Raw genomic sequence first — 14,929 nt, 5'->3', positions numbered from 1 at the left:
GGAAAACGACTTCCGGATGGCTTCGAGGAAATTCTGGTCCACCATCCGGCGTCTGAGGAGGGGAAAGCAGTGCACTATTAACACTGTGTATAGTGAAGATGGTGTACTGCTGACCTCGACTCGGGACGTCGTGAGTCGGTGGAGAGAATACTTCGAAGCCCTCCTCAATTCCACCGACACGCCTTCCTTTGAGGAAGCAGAGTCTGGGGACTCTGAGGTGGGCTCTTCGATCTCTGGGGTTGAAGTCACTGAGGCGGTTGGTAAGCTCCTCGGTGGCAAGGCCCCGGGGGTGGATGAGATCCGCCCGGAGTTCCTAAAGGCTCTGGATGTTGTAGGGCTGTCATGGCTGACACGCCTCTACAACATCGCGTGGACATCGGGGACAGTGCCTCTGGATTGGCAGACCGGGGTGGTGGTCCCCCTTTTTAAAAAGGGGGACCGGAGGGTGTGTTCCAATTATAGAGGAATCACACTCCTCAGCCTCCCCGGTAAAGTCTATTCAGGGGTGCTGGAGAGGAGGGTCCGTCGGGAAGTCGAATCTCGGATTCAGGAGGAGCAGTGTGGTTTTCGTCCCGGCCGTGGAACAGTGGACCAGCTCTACACCCTCAGCAGGGTCCTCGAGGGTGCATGGGAGTTCGCCCAACCAGTCTACATGTGTTTTGTGGATTTGGAGAAGGCGTTCGACCGTGTGCCTAGGGGAATCCTGTGGAGGGTGCTCCGGGAGTACGGGGTACCGAGCCCCTTGGTAAGGGCTGTTCGGTCCCTGTACGACCGGTGTCAGAGTCTGGTCCGCATTGCCGGCAGTAAGTCGAATTCGTTCCCAGTGAGGGTTGGACTCCGCCAAGGCTGCCCTTTGTCACCGATTTTGTTCATAACTTTTATGGACAGAATTTCTAGGCGCAGCCGAAGCGTTGAGGGGGTCCGGTTTGGTGACCTCAGCATTGAATCTCTGCTTTTTGCAGATGATTTAGTGCTGTTGGCTTCATCAAGCCGTGACCTCCAACTCTCACTGGAGCGGTTCGCAGCTGAGTGTGAAGCGGTTGGGATGAAGATCAGCACCTCCAAATCCGAGACCATGGTCCTCAGTCGGAAAAGGGTGGAGTGCCCTCTCCGGGTCGGGGATGAGATCCTGCCCCAAGTGGAGGAGTTCAAGTATCTTGGGGTCTTGTTCACGAGTGACGGTAGGAGGGAGCGGGAGATCGACAGGCGAATCGGTGCGGCGTCTGCAGTAATGCGGACGCTGCACCGGTCTGTAGTGGTGAAGAAGGAGCTGAGCCGAAAGGCAAAGCTCTCGATTTACCAGTCAATCTACGTTCCTACCCTCACCTATGGTCACGAGCTTTGGGTCGTGACCGAAAGAACAAGATCCCGGATACAAGCGGCCGAAATGGGTTTCCTCCGCAGGGTGTCCGGGCTCTCCCTTAGAGATAGGGTGAGAAGCTCGGTCATCCGGGAGGGACTCGGCGTCGAGCCGCTACTCCTCCGCGTAGAGAGGAGCCAGCTGAGGTGGCTCGGGCATCTGGTTCGGATGCCTCCCGGACGCCTCCCTGGAGAGGTGTTCCGGGCATGTCCCACCGGCGGGAGGCCCCGGGGACGACCCAGGACACGCTGGAGAGACTATGTCTCTCGGCTGGCCTGGGAACGCCTTGGGATCCCGCCGGAGGAGCTGGTTGAAGTGGCTGGGGAGAGGGAAGTCTGGGCTTCCCTGTTAAAGCTGCTGCCCCCGCGACCCGACCCCGGAACAAGCGGAAGATAATGGATGGATGGATGGATGTTACATAAAATAAAACATGTAAAAAAAAATGTTTTTTTTTGTATGGACGCAGCAATGTCTAAATTACTACTTTTTTTGCCCAAAAAAAGTTGGCCAAAAATTACCTGATCTTTTGAATGTAAAGTTACGCTACTGTTTATGGATACAACATGGCTGCCATCCCTAAACAAAGAGCTTCTTAAGTTGAGAATTCATGTAAATAAATACGTACATCCCAGAATTTCTAAAGATACGATCATAGAACAGACTAGATTCTTGGTAAAAAGCAAAAAAAAAAAAAAAAAAAAAAAAAAACAGGCAGTTATCATTCATTTTACGTAAATATTTAGAGCTAAAGTTATGCAAATTTTTTCCATGCTTTTTGTCCCACAACGCTTCAAAGTGCATGCATGGGGCTATTTTATATAAAAATTAACTTGAAACCTCGACCAAATCCCTCTTGAGACACTCCTGCCAGCTTGTATGCAGTAAAACCTTCGTCCTTGTTCCAACTAAATTTGGCGTTTGAACGCAGTGTGTGTTTGAGTTTATCACAGTAAAAGCTCTTTCTGGGTCGGTCCCAAGGCGTGGCGCAATGTTTGTAGGAGCGGTCTTTTCAACTGATGGTGAGGTCTATGGCATTATATTGCCTCAGGTGGCTATGCCAGGTACAATAGAGGGAACATAACAATGTCCATTGAATTGAAGCATTTTTTAAATTTTCTTTACTGTAGTTATTTATGTTTAATACAGTTTTTACACCGTTTTTATTAGCCGAATAGAGATATGAGTATTTTGAGTTGTAACCGTCGTCACAAAACAAATTAAACTCAACCTCAAGTCACTGCGGTATTTTCCGCAAGTATAGCTATTGTTTTAATGTTAAAATGGCATTATTTGCAGGTGACACTTTGTTCTCAAACTTCTCATGTTTGCGAACCAGACAATTTTTCAACCGTTAGAGCAATTACCAGGTTGTACAACAACCTGACCATACATGCAGTTGAAATATGGTCTTACCTTCGTAGACAGCTTTGAAGCCCTGAGCACTGACGGCGAAATCAGTGGTAAACCATAAGGCCAATATAGATCCAGTGCTGACTATAGGAGAAGGCAGCATGAACCCTGACAACCTACAAAGCATATAGAAAAATTGTGAACATTACTTTCAGCACAGCAGGAGGGCCTCATAAAACCAATTGAAAAAGACAGCAAACAAAAAACTGCAAAAATTGTTTGTGCTTGTATACATAGCACCATTGTGGTTAAATCCCAAGTTTAGGAACTCCTGCTTGATTAGGCAGGTGGAGATCCATTTTGTCTGTTCAAAAAACTTGGGGCTTAAAACTTTTCCTTTTGCTTTTGAAATTAGATATTAAATCTCTAACAACCCCTAAAATGCACAGAAATAAACAGTAATTAAAGGGGTTTACATTTAAACTGAGTGGAACCGTTTAATGATGCTACAAATCCAATCTCTAATACAAAAATGTGAGTTTTAGCCTATAATAGAATGTGTAATGGTCTTCACAAGATTAATAGAGAGGCAACGACTGAAAGATTGGGGAAGCGGAAAGAGGAGGGTTCATAGATAAGAAACAAAACTCAGAGGGTTGAAAACTGACTGCCTAAATAATGACGCAAAATTAATGTACAGTCAATGACAAATGTTTTATTATGATGGGACTAAAGCCAAAGATTCATAGTAATATGAAGGAAATTGTTGCATAGATCAAACCATTTAAAGGAAAGGTTACATAGAAGTAATAGAACAAATGTGTATGGCAAATCATGAGAGACTACAGAATGGCTCTTAAACTCTTCCTTTGGGTGCCTCTGTGCAAAATTATTGTTATAACAATAAAAATAATACTTGGAACAGTTATATAAATCAAGGTGATCATTAGAGTGTGTAGTGTAAGTATTGATACATGCAGTGCTTTGGTAAGACACATGTTTAGGTCTAGTAAGAAGTAGTGCATCAGCACCTGCAAGTACCGCATATGGATGTCAAATTACTTCTGTTGATCAATAGTAAGATGCAATCATTGCTACTATTCCTCCAAGTACAAACTTCATGACTGAGAGTGAAGGCACAATTGACTGAAATTGGTTTCCTATCAAAGATAATGAGTGCAACCATTTAAAAGGAGGTGCATGGGAATAAGCCTGCTAATTTTAAATGTATGATAAAGAGCTAGTTGAAGTGATTTTAGCACAGTATTCTGAAAAGCCTGTCAACCATAAATAAACTTTTTTAAAATGCATCTGATCTTCCAAACAAGCAGATTTGATATGTGGCTTGTTGCAGTCACCCAGTAAAACACTTTCAGTGTTGCTCTGCAAATTGCAACTACATTTGTGACCCAAGTTACGAGTTTATTAATTTTTTTTCATTTGTGGTAACGTTTTTGTTGTTGTTTGTTATGTTGTTGTTTTTTGGTATTGTTTTTGTTTTGTTTTGTTTTTTTCTTAGTATAGGGTAAAAAAACACATTGGAGAAGTGAGGCAAGGTGGTTAGACCGCTCAGAAATTGTAGCATGTAGCATAAGCATGTGATAGACACCCAGATAAAAAATACTGTAATTAAAAATAACTAAATAAAAAGATAATATTGTACGTTAAATTTTGAGCAAGGATAGTTACAAATTGCGGAACATAACGCTTGAGGACAGATAGGTGAAACTTCATGAAGGGCTACTGTGGAGTGGTGTACTATGCACAACAGTGTGTGATGCTCTAGAACAGGGGTCGGGAACCTATCGCTCGCGAGCCAGATCTGGCCCTTTTGACTGCTGCATCTGGCTCCCAGACAAATCTTTAATTGTTAAAAAATATACATATATATATACATATACATACATATACATACACATATACTGGACTGTCTCAGAAAATTAGAATACAGAATATTCTAATTTTTTGAGACAGTCCTGTGTATATATACAGGACTGTCTCAGGAAATTAGAATACACAATATTCTAATTTCCTGACTGTCTCAGGAAATTAGAATATTGTGTATTCTAATTTCCTGAGACAGTCCTGTATATATACACAGGACTGTCTCAAAAAATTAGAATATTGTGTATTCTAATTTTCTGAGACAGTCCAGTATATGTACAGTGGGGAGAACAAGTATTTGATACACAGTCAATGGGAAAACCCATTGGCAGTGTATCAAATACTTGTTTTCCCCACTGTGTGTGTATATATATATATATATATATATATACATATATACATATACATATATGCATATACTGTATTCGTTTGCGCATTGCGCGAAACGGCGACTGTCACCGGTCATATGCTGGTGTTGTGCAGTAATGAGAAGACGTGACTTTTGCGGCGTACGTTAACTGTTTTAATGCTCCGACAACACTCGCGCAATCCGCATTAGATATCATCAAATAGCAACCTAAATGTGCTACGTTAGATCCCCTCCAAGTCCCATGCCATTGACTGCGTGAGCCCAGGATGATCATGGGACACGTAGGCTATATACTACAATCAGGGACTAGAAAATAGCCCCGATGTGCACATATGTGTGAAGTAAACTTCCCTCGTTTTTAGTTTTGTTTTCCGCGTTTGTCAGCTAAGTTTAGAAACCCTTTTGAGAAGATGGAAAAAAGAAAAAAAGACGACGAGTATTGTACTTTTCAGCAAGAACTGACAGAGGAATTTGCCTTGTGGAATTTTTGACGACTTTTGGGATAAAGACCGTGATAATGTCAAATCGAATTGAGGCAATGCAAGTGAAGGACATAAATGCGACACCATTTTTTCTCTCGCTTTGGATGAGTCAACAGACGTAAGCAATTATACCAATTCAGCGTGATTGCAAGGTTTTGACTATGAAAGGGACAAAAAGAGGGGAGGATTTATTCAAGTCCTTCACTGAGTTTGCAAAAGGAAAAAAATGGACTGATGGATAAACTTGTTTCGGTGTGCACTGGTGGTGCTCTGTGCGTGGTGGGGAAAAACAGGATTCGTGGCGCTTCGTGAACATGAAAAAAAGAGACACATCCTAAGTTTCTCAACGCCTGCATGAAACTTAACCCCACCAAGTATCAACCAGACTGCAAAGCCATCAGCAAAACCATGAAGGAACAGAAGTGGCATTAATGGTAAGAAATACTCATCATTGATTAGCAAGAACATAACAATGTTATTAAAAATAATTCAAAGACAAACCGAAACCCTCATACTTTAAAAAGTGTTGAAATTACATAAAATGCACACATTACTTGTATTTTAGTTTTAAACATATTGTATGACTCTCACGGAATAACATTTTTAAAAAATGTGTTCAAGGCTCTGTCAGCCAAAAAGGTTCCTGACCCCTGCTCTAGAATGTTGCTACATTAAAATAAGCTTTGGAGGAAAAGTTAAATAAGAAAACTGACCTGCCTGTGGCATTTAAATGCAGCAAATACAGTATATTTTTTTTCTTAAATTTAAGATTTTTGTTATTCACAGAATGGATATAAGCATGTGCGGTTAATGTATCTTAAGTCCGATGTTGTATTGTATGTATGTGTATCAGATCATGTTTAGAAATGCATGTTACAATACAGACAAAGCAAAATAAATAACATTGCAATCCTTTATCATTTGAAGGCCAATAACAAAATAGAAATTAACAATGCAAGTATTTCCATCCAAAAAAAAGTGCACTTAATCAGAAAAATCTAATATTTAGAGAAACAAAACATAACACATACAATTAAATTGTTAATTAAATAACACCTGGAACAATTAATATCATCAGACAGTGAGTTGACCATGGTTTAGCTGGCCATGGGTGAAAAAAATAACTCCTCAAAGTACATACAGGTGCAATGAGAACAACCAAAGTCATCAATCCAAAAGTAACAGAAGGCCTATGAAAAAAGGAATTGTGTGGGGAAAAAAAGAATTATTTTTCCTCAAAGCAAGGACAAAAGGGACAGAAAAAGAAATTAATAGTGCTTGTGGAAAGCAACAAACAATAAGATAAATGGTTTGTAAAGAAAAAGCAGAAAATTTACATAGAGGTGTCTCATACTGTATGTGATGGGACAGGACAGACAAAATGCCTTGTACCCCCCGAGTTGTACATTATACTTTACATGTGTAATAAACCATCAGAATATTCATTAATTCATTCATCTCCTGTGCCACTTATTCTCATGATGGGGTGCCTGAGCCTATCCCAGCTAACTATGGGCTTTGGACTGAATTGGTTGGCAGCCAATTGCAGGGTGCAAGGAGACAACCATTCTCATACATACACACACACACACCAACACACAGATGTATGCACGCACGCAACAATAAATCGCAGCCGGTAAAATTATCGCCTTCATTTTTATTTACCGTGCGATAAATTTACTTATTGCATATTGCAACAGGCTTATCTTAAACGCTTGATCTCAGAACTGTGAGGCAGACGCGCTAACCAATCCACCTTCCACCTTGTGCAAAATCCGAATAATTGCAGTAAATACTGTGTTATTGAATCCGGGGACAATTATTTCTGGATTAGTTTGTATATTAATTTTGAGCTTTAGCAAGCAATGATTAGAAATGCTGAACAATGGTGTATGTATAGGATGTTGAGTATAATATCTTCCAGTTGACTAAACAAAGGATTTTTTTTTTTAACTTTTTATTTGTTTTAGTTATAATATTGCAACCTATAGGGTGTTATTGTGCCACAGTAGCACAACACAACAACACTACACTTGTATTGAAAAGGAACAAAAGCGCTTACTGTACGGAATTCTACATATATTTTAATTAAAGATACACGATAATATCGGTCGCCGATAATTATCGGCCGATAATGGCAATTATGACGTCACACAGATAATCCAGATAATAAAAAAATTCAACCGATAATGCAATCCGATAATTATATACTTGATTTAGCCTCCAAATGTGCACAACCGAAGAATTCAGCACGCCGTCTCCTCAACCCCTCCCCTCTCTGAAAGCCCGAGGGAGGAGGGGTTAAGGAGGCGGAGTTACACGACAAGAAATAGTTGAATATTATGGCGGCTGTTACTAGAAAAAACGACGCTCTCGCCATCTGCGAAACGTACCGCAGAAGTTCCACGAGGCCGAAAGAAAGCGTCCTCATTCAAAACCACTAAGCCAGCATTCATTTAAAACTGCATCACAAAGATTTTTGGAACAAATACGAGGCTGCTGCTAGCGGGAATGCTAAAGCTATTGTAAACACAAGCTAAACTATGGGGCTTGTGACAATACGAGTCGAGTTGTTTGGGAAAGCAGCCCAAGGTGGGTGGTAAACTCGCATCTAAGGCTAAACACCGGCACGACTGGAGACCGATAGTCTGCAAGTAGCCGTCCTCCGACGGAGCCCGCCGCTCTGGTTGGTCCGGCAGGCCGCCGCCGCCTCGCCGTTGGCGGGGCGGGCAGAGCCCGGTTCCCCGGCTTCAGGACCTCCGGCGAACACCCCGGTTTCTCGAGCGTTCCCCCACGGCGTGCGAGCAGAGCCAGGCCCCGATTACGCCGCGGCAAACAGGCCGGTGTGGGCGGATTATCCAGTACGAACGTAGCCGCCGAGACGAGACATGATTTTTTTTTTTTTTTTAACCGAAATGACCCGAGAGTCAAAGCCCTACGACCATTCTTCATGAAAAACATGCCAATCACATTTTCACCACGGATATTTGGAAAAGTGATGTCCAGTAAGTAAGCTTATCATGACGGCACAGTGGTTAGATGATAATTTAAACATGGAGAAAACGAAGTCAGCCAGTCAGTAATGCTTTCAGTTTGTAAAATGACGAGCGATCAGATGACTTTGTAACGCTGCCTTTATTTTCGGCTTAACAAAACTCAGGCACAAAACAACACGCACGGAGTTGCGAGCTCCAACTCCATCCAAATAGTACTGCCGTGTATCAGTTTAGCTGCTGTAAAGCACATGTCGTGAGTGCCGCAAATGTAAACAAAGCGCTGCAGAATGGGTACATGACATCTCGCTCTTCGAGTTAATCATTTTCACAGTGCGCAATAAAGCATATAACATTAGCAATCCCTTTTCAAATTAATTTAACTTATTTGTCTGCTCAATTACAGTCACAGTAGATAATCAAAACTTATTGGCACTTATTAACACTTATCAATTTAAATATGCACATTCCTGTTGTAATGAAATAACAATAACATTCTGTAGCCACAAATATTATTCAAAATCTTTTCTTCTTCCAAGATTTTTTTTAGGATTAAGTATAATAATGTATTGCTTAAAATAAGGCTGTTAAGATTATTTTCAGCTAGCTATTTTTCTTCCAAGAAATCTGAGAGAAATACACTTGAAGCGCTGGCAGATAATTTCACTTATTTCCAATAGATTTACACTTAAAACTGACTAGTTTTAAGGAGGTGTGTTTTGCAGTGTATTAATGTTATAAATGTTAGGAATGGCTTACTTTTAAAGGGATTTTTGTGCAACTTAGGTATTTACTCTGTAAGTAATTGTTGCCAAAAGTTTACCATTACACAATGTCAGACAATCTGTCATTATTTAGATGTTGGAAGTGAATACTTGTTCATATTTTATGTTGAAAAAAAGAGCAATAAATTATATTTTTGCACAGTAATATTTTCTTTTGTGTATACTTTAAAGTTTTACATAAATCTTTTAATAGAATTATCGGCTTGACATTATCGGTTATCGGTTGGAATGAGGAGGAAATTATTGGTTATCGTTATCGGTTGAAAAATGTATTATCGTGCATCACTAATTTTAATTATACCAATTAACACAATTATAAAATGTCAAATAGCTGTCAAGCTACTGCAGGTTGTTTAGCCCATTTTGAGTAGGTGTTTTGTATTCTTTCCCAAGTAAATATAGGCTTTTTGTAATGAATTACTTCCACTTAATGTATAATTACTGCTACAGAGCCATGCCTTCAGAGAACAAAAGAAATACTCCCCTACCATTTAGACAGGGGTTATTTATAGCAGTAAGCCAAATTAATACATAAAAACATCATAAACAGAACAATAAGTAGCATGACATCAAAAGGTGCTGTGTTTTAGGGTGTTTCTGAAGTTTTAGGAATTGGTGATAGGAAGGGTTTGCCTTAGTAAGTTGTGTGATGTTTGTTTGTTTGTTTGTCTACTTAATTCTATGAGCTTTCATTATATTTCACAAAAGAAAGGAATGGTTTCTATTAACCTATAAACAAAGAAAATTGGTATAGATGCCAAATACTGTACCGTATTTTTTGGACTATAAGTCGCACCTAGAGTACAAGTCGCACCAACCGTAAGATGCCCAACCAAGAAGAAAAAAACATATACAAGTCGCACTGGAGTATAAGTAGCATTTTTGGGGGAAATATGCTTGATAAAATCCAACACATAGAACAGATATGTCATCTTGAAAGGCAATTTAATATAAAAATACAGTAGAGAACAACATGATGAATAAGTGTACAGTATGATGTTACATGATGCATGAACAACAAAATGCGAATATACTGTCCTCACCAGGACGCTGTGGCTTGGTCCTGGCTATACAGCGAGCTAAACTCCCAAATGACGATGCTGGACGTCCGTGTTATTTGCTGAATCAATTTCGTCCTCGATGCCAAACAGGTTCGCATCAACGTAAATAAATTATAATTAGGTGCTATGACAGCAATGACAAAAACGGTTAGCATGCGTTCGCTAGCATTAGCGCATCATTCAAACAACCACACAACTGGCTCTAAGTGTCCGGGCACGGGTGGAAAACACACAACAACAACAGAAAAGATGATACACACAGGTGTTGCCTCTGGAGAGATATTTTACAAGCATAAACAATGAATGTAGGTTCGCAGCCGTCTCTCTCTCGCTCTCGCCCACTCGCTCTGAGACGCTGCGTAGCTGTCTGCCTTCTTCTGGTGTGTGAGCGCTCTTCTTCGCGGAACTTTGTGCGAGTGCTCCCCCACTTGGGCGTGAAAGCGACACAAACTAAAATCATGCATTTCAATGTAAAAAAGTCAATAACACAATTGAACACACTTTGCCAAAGGCAGAACGCGAACGTGGCCATCGCGAGTTATTCAGATAACTCTAGCATAAAGAACATGCTAACAAGTTTACCAAACCATCGGTGTCACTCCAAAACACCAAAATAACATGTGAAATTATATCATAATGTGTTAATAATTTCACATAAGTCGCTCCTGAGTATAAGTCGAATCCCCCAGCCAACTATGAAAAAAACTGTCCGAAAAATACGGTATGTACATACATTAAATGTGTCACTGAACAAAAGTCATCTATTTATTGACTTCTACGAAGTCAGAGCAATGAATTGTGTTCTAAATCATGGTGAAGACACGAACACTAGTCCACAAAAAATTGTCACTCAGGTAATGAGCAGTAATCGCCTGTACAGATGGGCCATCTTGACTGAGTCATTTCTCTCTGCCTCACCTTTTTAATTTTTTGCACTGCACACTCTTTCTTAATCAGGACAATGCATTGATCATACATCTTTTTGACATCTATTCAAAGCTAAGTGTGCTTACTTTAAAACATGGGGCAGATGATACCATCGGTCAGCTGTCCAGCCAGTCAACCAGTTCATGCAATGAGACAGATGCTCCGTGAGAGTTATCTTTACAGTCAGATGACCAATCAGTCAGCTTGCCTGTGTATTTTTTCTTACTGCATCCATCTGTCTTGACTGCCCATTTCTAGTGCTGCCTCTCAGCCCATAAGACTGACAATTTTTTCCTGTTGCTTTAATAAATGTACAACTATTGTTCAAAGAGCCAGACTAAGTTAAAGATTGTTGAAAACGTGCATACTGAGAAGTGAAGACATCACAAGCAATTTTTTAATCAATATTCTTGTTTCGTTGATCGTTGATCTTTTGGAGCAATGGCTAAAACAGTATCAAAGTGACGCAATTTAGAGTGTTTAGAGTAACCCCTTCACTCCACATACTGTAAGAACTTGAGCGCATTTGTTCGCATTAGTGCATATCTGGCATGATTACAACTTGCTGTTTGCAAGCAAACTACCCCTAGACACAAAAAAATGCAGCTTCCCCTCAGATAGTCCCTGGCATGCCCAAATTAGAGTGTCTTTTTGTCGACTGTGGGAGACGAATTCCACACGGTCATGGTGAGAGAAAGAGTAAAGAGTTGACAGGGGGAGAAAAGCCTGACGTGACAGCTTGTGTGTGGACAGTGGCTTCGCACTGGCATGGTTGCTTTAAACCGTCTCATTGTTACACCGTAGAAAAGCCCCGTGACAACCAAGGTGGGATATATTTCTGTCACCACAGGCTCTAAGCACTGTAGCCAGAGTAGGCATCAGAAAGATGCCTTCAACGGACACACCCAGACAATCATATATGATTTTGAAGCCTCATTCTGTCAGTCAATTCCCTTTAACCATTTACTATTGTCAGGTTTGTTAACAACTGTTATCTTTGGCGTGTCAAATTTATTAGTTACAGTAATATACAGTAAATCATCTACCGCGGACTCAATGTTTCATCCGAATATGGAAGAAGAAATCTTGTTTAAGCAGTGTGCCGGTTTGATTTCGTTCGATTTCTGTTGAACAAATTGACATCAGGGTGAAGGTGTGCTTTCAAATGGACTTTCCCATTTTGGAATCAATGGTGCTTTAACAGTTGAGAGAGAATAAGTGAATCGTGTAGTTGAAACACCTCGAAAAATAGTCCAAGTGCAGCACCGTTACAAAGAAAATTGCGCAGTGTTTCACAAATGCTCTCATGGAAGGGTGAAAAGAGGTTGCTATTATGCAAAATGCAAGCGTTAACTGGAATGTTAGGGATATTGCCAGAATTGTGCTAAGCAAATATTTTATTATCTTAAGTTAAAATTATATTTCATAATACTGAAAGCATGAAATGACATCAATGTCACTGGCATACATACAAAACAATTCATTAATAGATTAATCCATTTTGAATAATGCCATCATTGGTGTAAAACAGAGGAATTTTGATGGGAGGAAGAGAAAAATGATGAAAACTTACCTTCAGAATCACAGGGGTATGATAAAATATTCAAATAAATTTGTGCTAGGGAGTACCACTGCCGGGATAGACAATTCTGCAAATGGCAATCACTTTAACTTTCAATAATTCCAGAAAGTTTAATATTGCATTTCAGTGGTGGAAATCCAGGAAAAAAATGAAATGAAAAAAAAAAAAAAAAAACAGCTCGTCCTGCAATGAAACTGCATCTTAAATGGTCCACTTTTTTAAACTACCAAATGAAAACTTGAACCATTGAAAATGTTTTTTTTTTTTTTTTTTTTTTTGTGGGTGTGTGTGTAAGGGGTGGGCGGGTGTAGGTGTGTATGTGGCTGTCACTTCTCCGTAAGAGAAAATAGCTTTTTATCAGACAGTCACAAACAGACTAAAAAAAGACAACTGAATAAATACAACCTTTCTGCTCGTCTTATGGAGCAATTGGTGTTTTCTTACCAAGAACACTTGTAGAGTAGATATATGTCTCTGGGGTAAAAGTGTTTGTTTTAACGTGTCATTGTGAAAATGTGGCCCATTTTTTAAGGTATGTCTGGAAGGGCGAGTAGTTTATCAGTGACACTTCACAGAGTGAAAAGATGGACGAAATGTGCTTGTTGGAGACTAACTTCAATAACAATGAAAAAAAAATGAAAGTCAGCAGAGACTGAATAAACATTGAAACACTTTTAAAAAAACAACCTAATTAAAGCAGTTAACTAGATTAAATTGTAGATGGAGAAGTTCAACTGGCGGAGATTCATGTACAAACTTTTAATCTCTGTACAGGGTATCATAAATCCTTGGCAAGCCTACTTTTCATTTTGGGATATTTTAAGACCAGCTGGGCAAGATAGACACAAATGACAATCTGAGGCAATTTGTAAATGTTTCTCTTCAATTTATATAGCCTATTCCTGTTTGCTAATAATTGTGTTACTGGGATGAAGGAGGTGAAAAATGATCAGATGGTCATTGCAACCAGCAGAGGCACTGCTCATTACTGATTCAGTCTCAACCAGTTTGAAACAGTGGCAAATAGTGGATTTTAGGGCAGAAGCTGGATGTAGAAAAAGGTCCATATATTCAAGTTAGAATTACACGACATTACAAGGAAAATGAGCATTAATATATTAGAATCAACAGGAAAACACGATTATGGATAGTAACATTTACGGGCTACTAAATCCCAGGGTAGCACTAAAGTAATTTTGATTAGAATTTTACAATAAGGTTATCTTGAAAGAGCTACTGTGTAAAAGTAGATTGCCGTATTTTCCGCACTATAAGGCCTACCTAAAATCCTTCAATTTTCTCAAAAGCCGACAAGTTGTCTTTTAGTCTGATATACCTAATATACTGTATTTATCAATAGTTGCTATTCATGGGATGACATTACCTTTAGCGCAGCTCCATCTTTTGAACCTTTTTGACTAAGAGCCAAAACACCCAACATATTTTAAAATGGGATTCCACAAGTGTGCGTGTTTCTGTTTTGTAAGCGCCGTTTTACTTTTTGGGTGAACGCATTTGAACGCCTCACATGGGCGCGAGAGTGAGGTCATGCTCAGCTTTTACGAGCAGTTGCCAAGTTGTGATTTAAATAAATATTGAGAGAACAACAACGAAAGCCTAACATCGTTATTTGGGATGTTACAATCGTTGCTCAATTGCGCAATCATCACTTGGAAAATAAATAGAAACACGGTGTGGCATTGTGTATATTTCCTGGAAGTGGAAGGGGGACATGTGCATAACAGTGGCCGAGACAGCTTAAGCCTCTCAGGGCAGCCGATCGCTTTCCTGGAAGTGGCGACAATTTGACAGTGATAATTTTTAGTTTAGTTTTGAAACCATGAGTTTGAACGGCATTTAATTTAATCACCTGCCATTATTTGTCATTTATTGTGAAGTGAATCTGCCTACAAACTGTAAGCACGGACTGACCTCTTGGTCACATAAGAGCACAAAATAGCAGGTAGCTAATACAATCCAGGTCGGATATGGCAAATATTTTTTATATGTAGCCAATGCCAATGTGCTTCATATGTTGGATATAGTTAGGGTAGCGTAGTATCAGAATTTTTTTGTTCCCCAAAGCCCTAATCTAGTGGTCGGGCCACCACTAGAAGGCGCCCTAGGCAACCGCC

At 40.1% G+C, this 14,929-nt stretch overlaps 1 protein-coding gene across 2 annotated transcripts in view; it reads right to left on the bottom strand.

Annotated features, from left to right (window-relative positions):
* LOC130927696 (CUB and sushi domain-containing protein 1-like) overlaps nucleotides 1-14,929 on the bottom strand; it is a 687,910-nt gene that overhangs the window by 435,232 nt on the left and 237,749 nt on the right. For both annotated transcript variants that reach the window (XM_057853669.1, XM_057853670.1), the window contains exon 3: nucleotides 2,774-2,886. In XM_057853669.1, coding sequence (XP_057709652.1) covers nucleotides 2,774-2,886 — 113 coding nt within the window. The remainder of the gene's footprint in view (nucleotides 1-2,773; nucleotides 2,887-14,929) is intronic.

The sequence above is a fragment of the Corythoichthys intestinalis genome, chromosome 1 (genome assembly GCF_030265065.1).
Source record: "Corythoichthys intestinalis isolate RoL2023-P3 chromosome 1, ASM3026506v1, whole genome shotgun sequence".
Lineage (NCBI taxonomy): Eukaryota > Metazoa > Chordata > Actinopteri > Syngnathiformes > Syngnathidae > Corythoichthys > Corythoichthys intestinalis.
The sequence above is the reverse complement of the archived record's forward strand: the minus strand, read 5'-3'. Positions and strand labels throughout refer to the sequence as shown.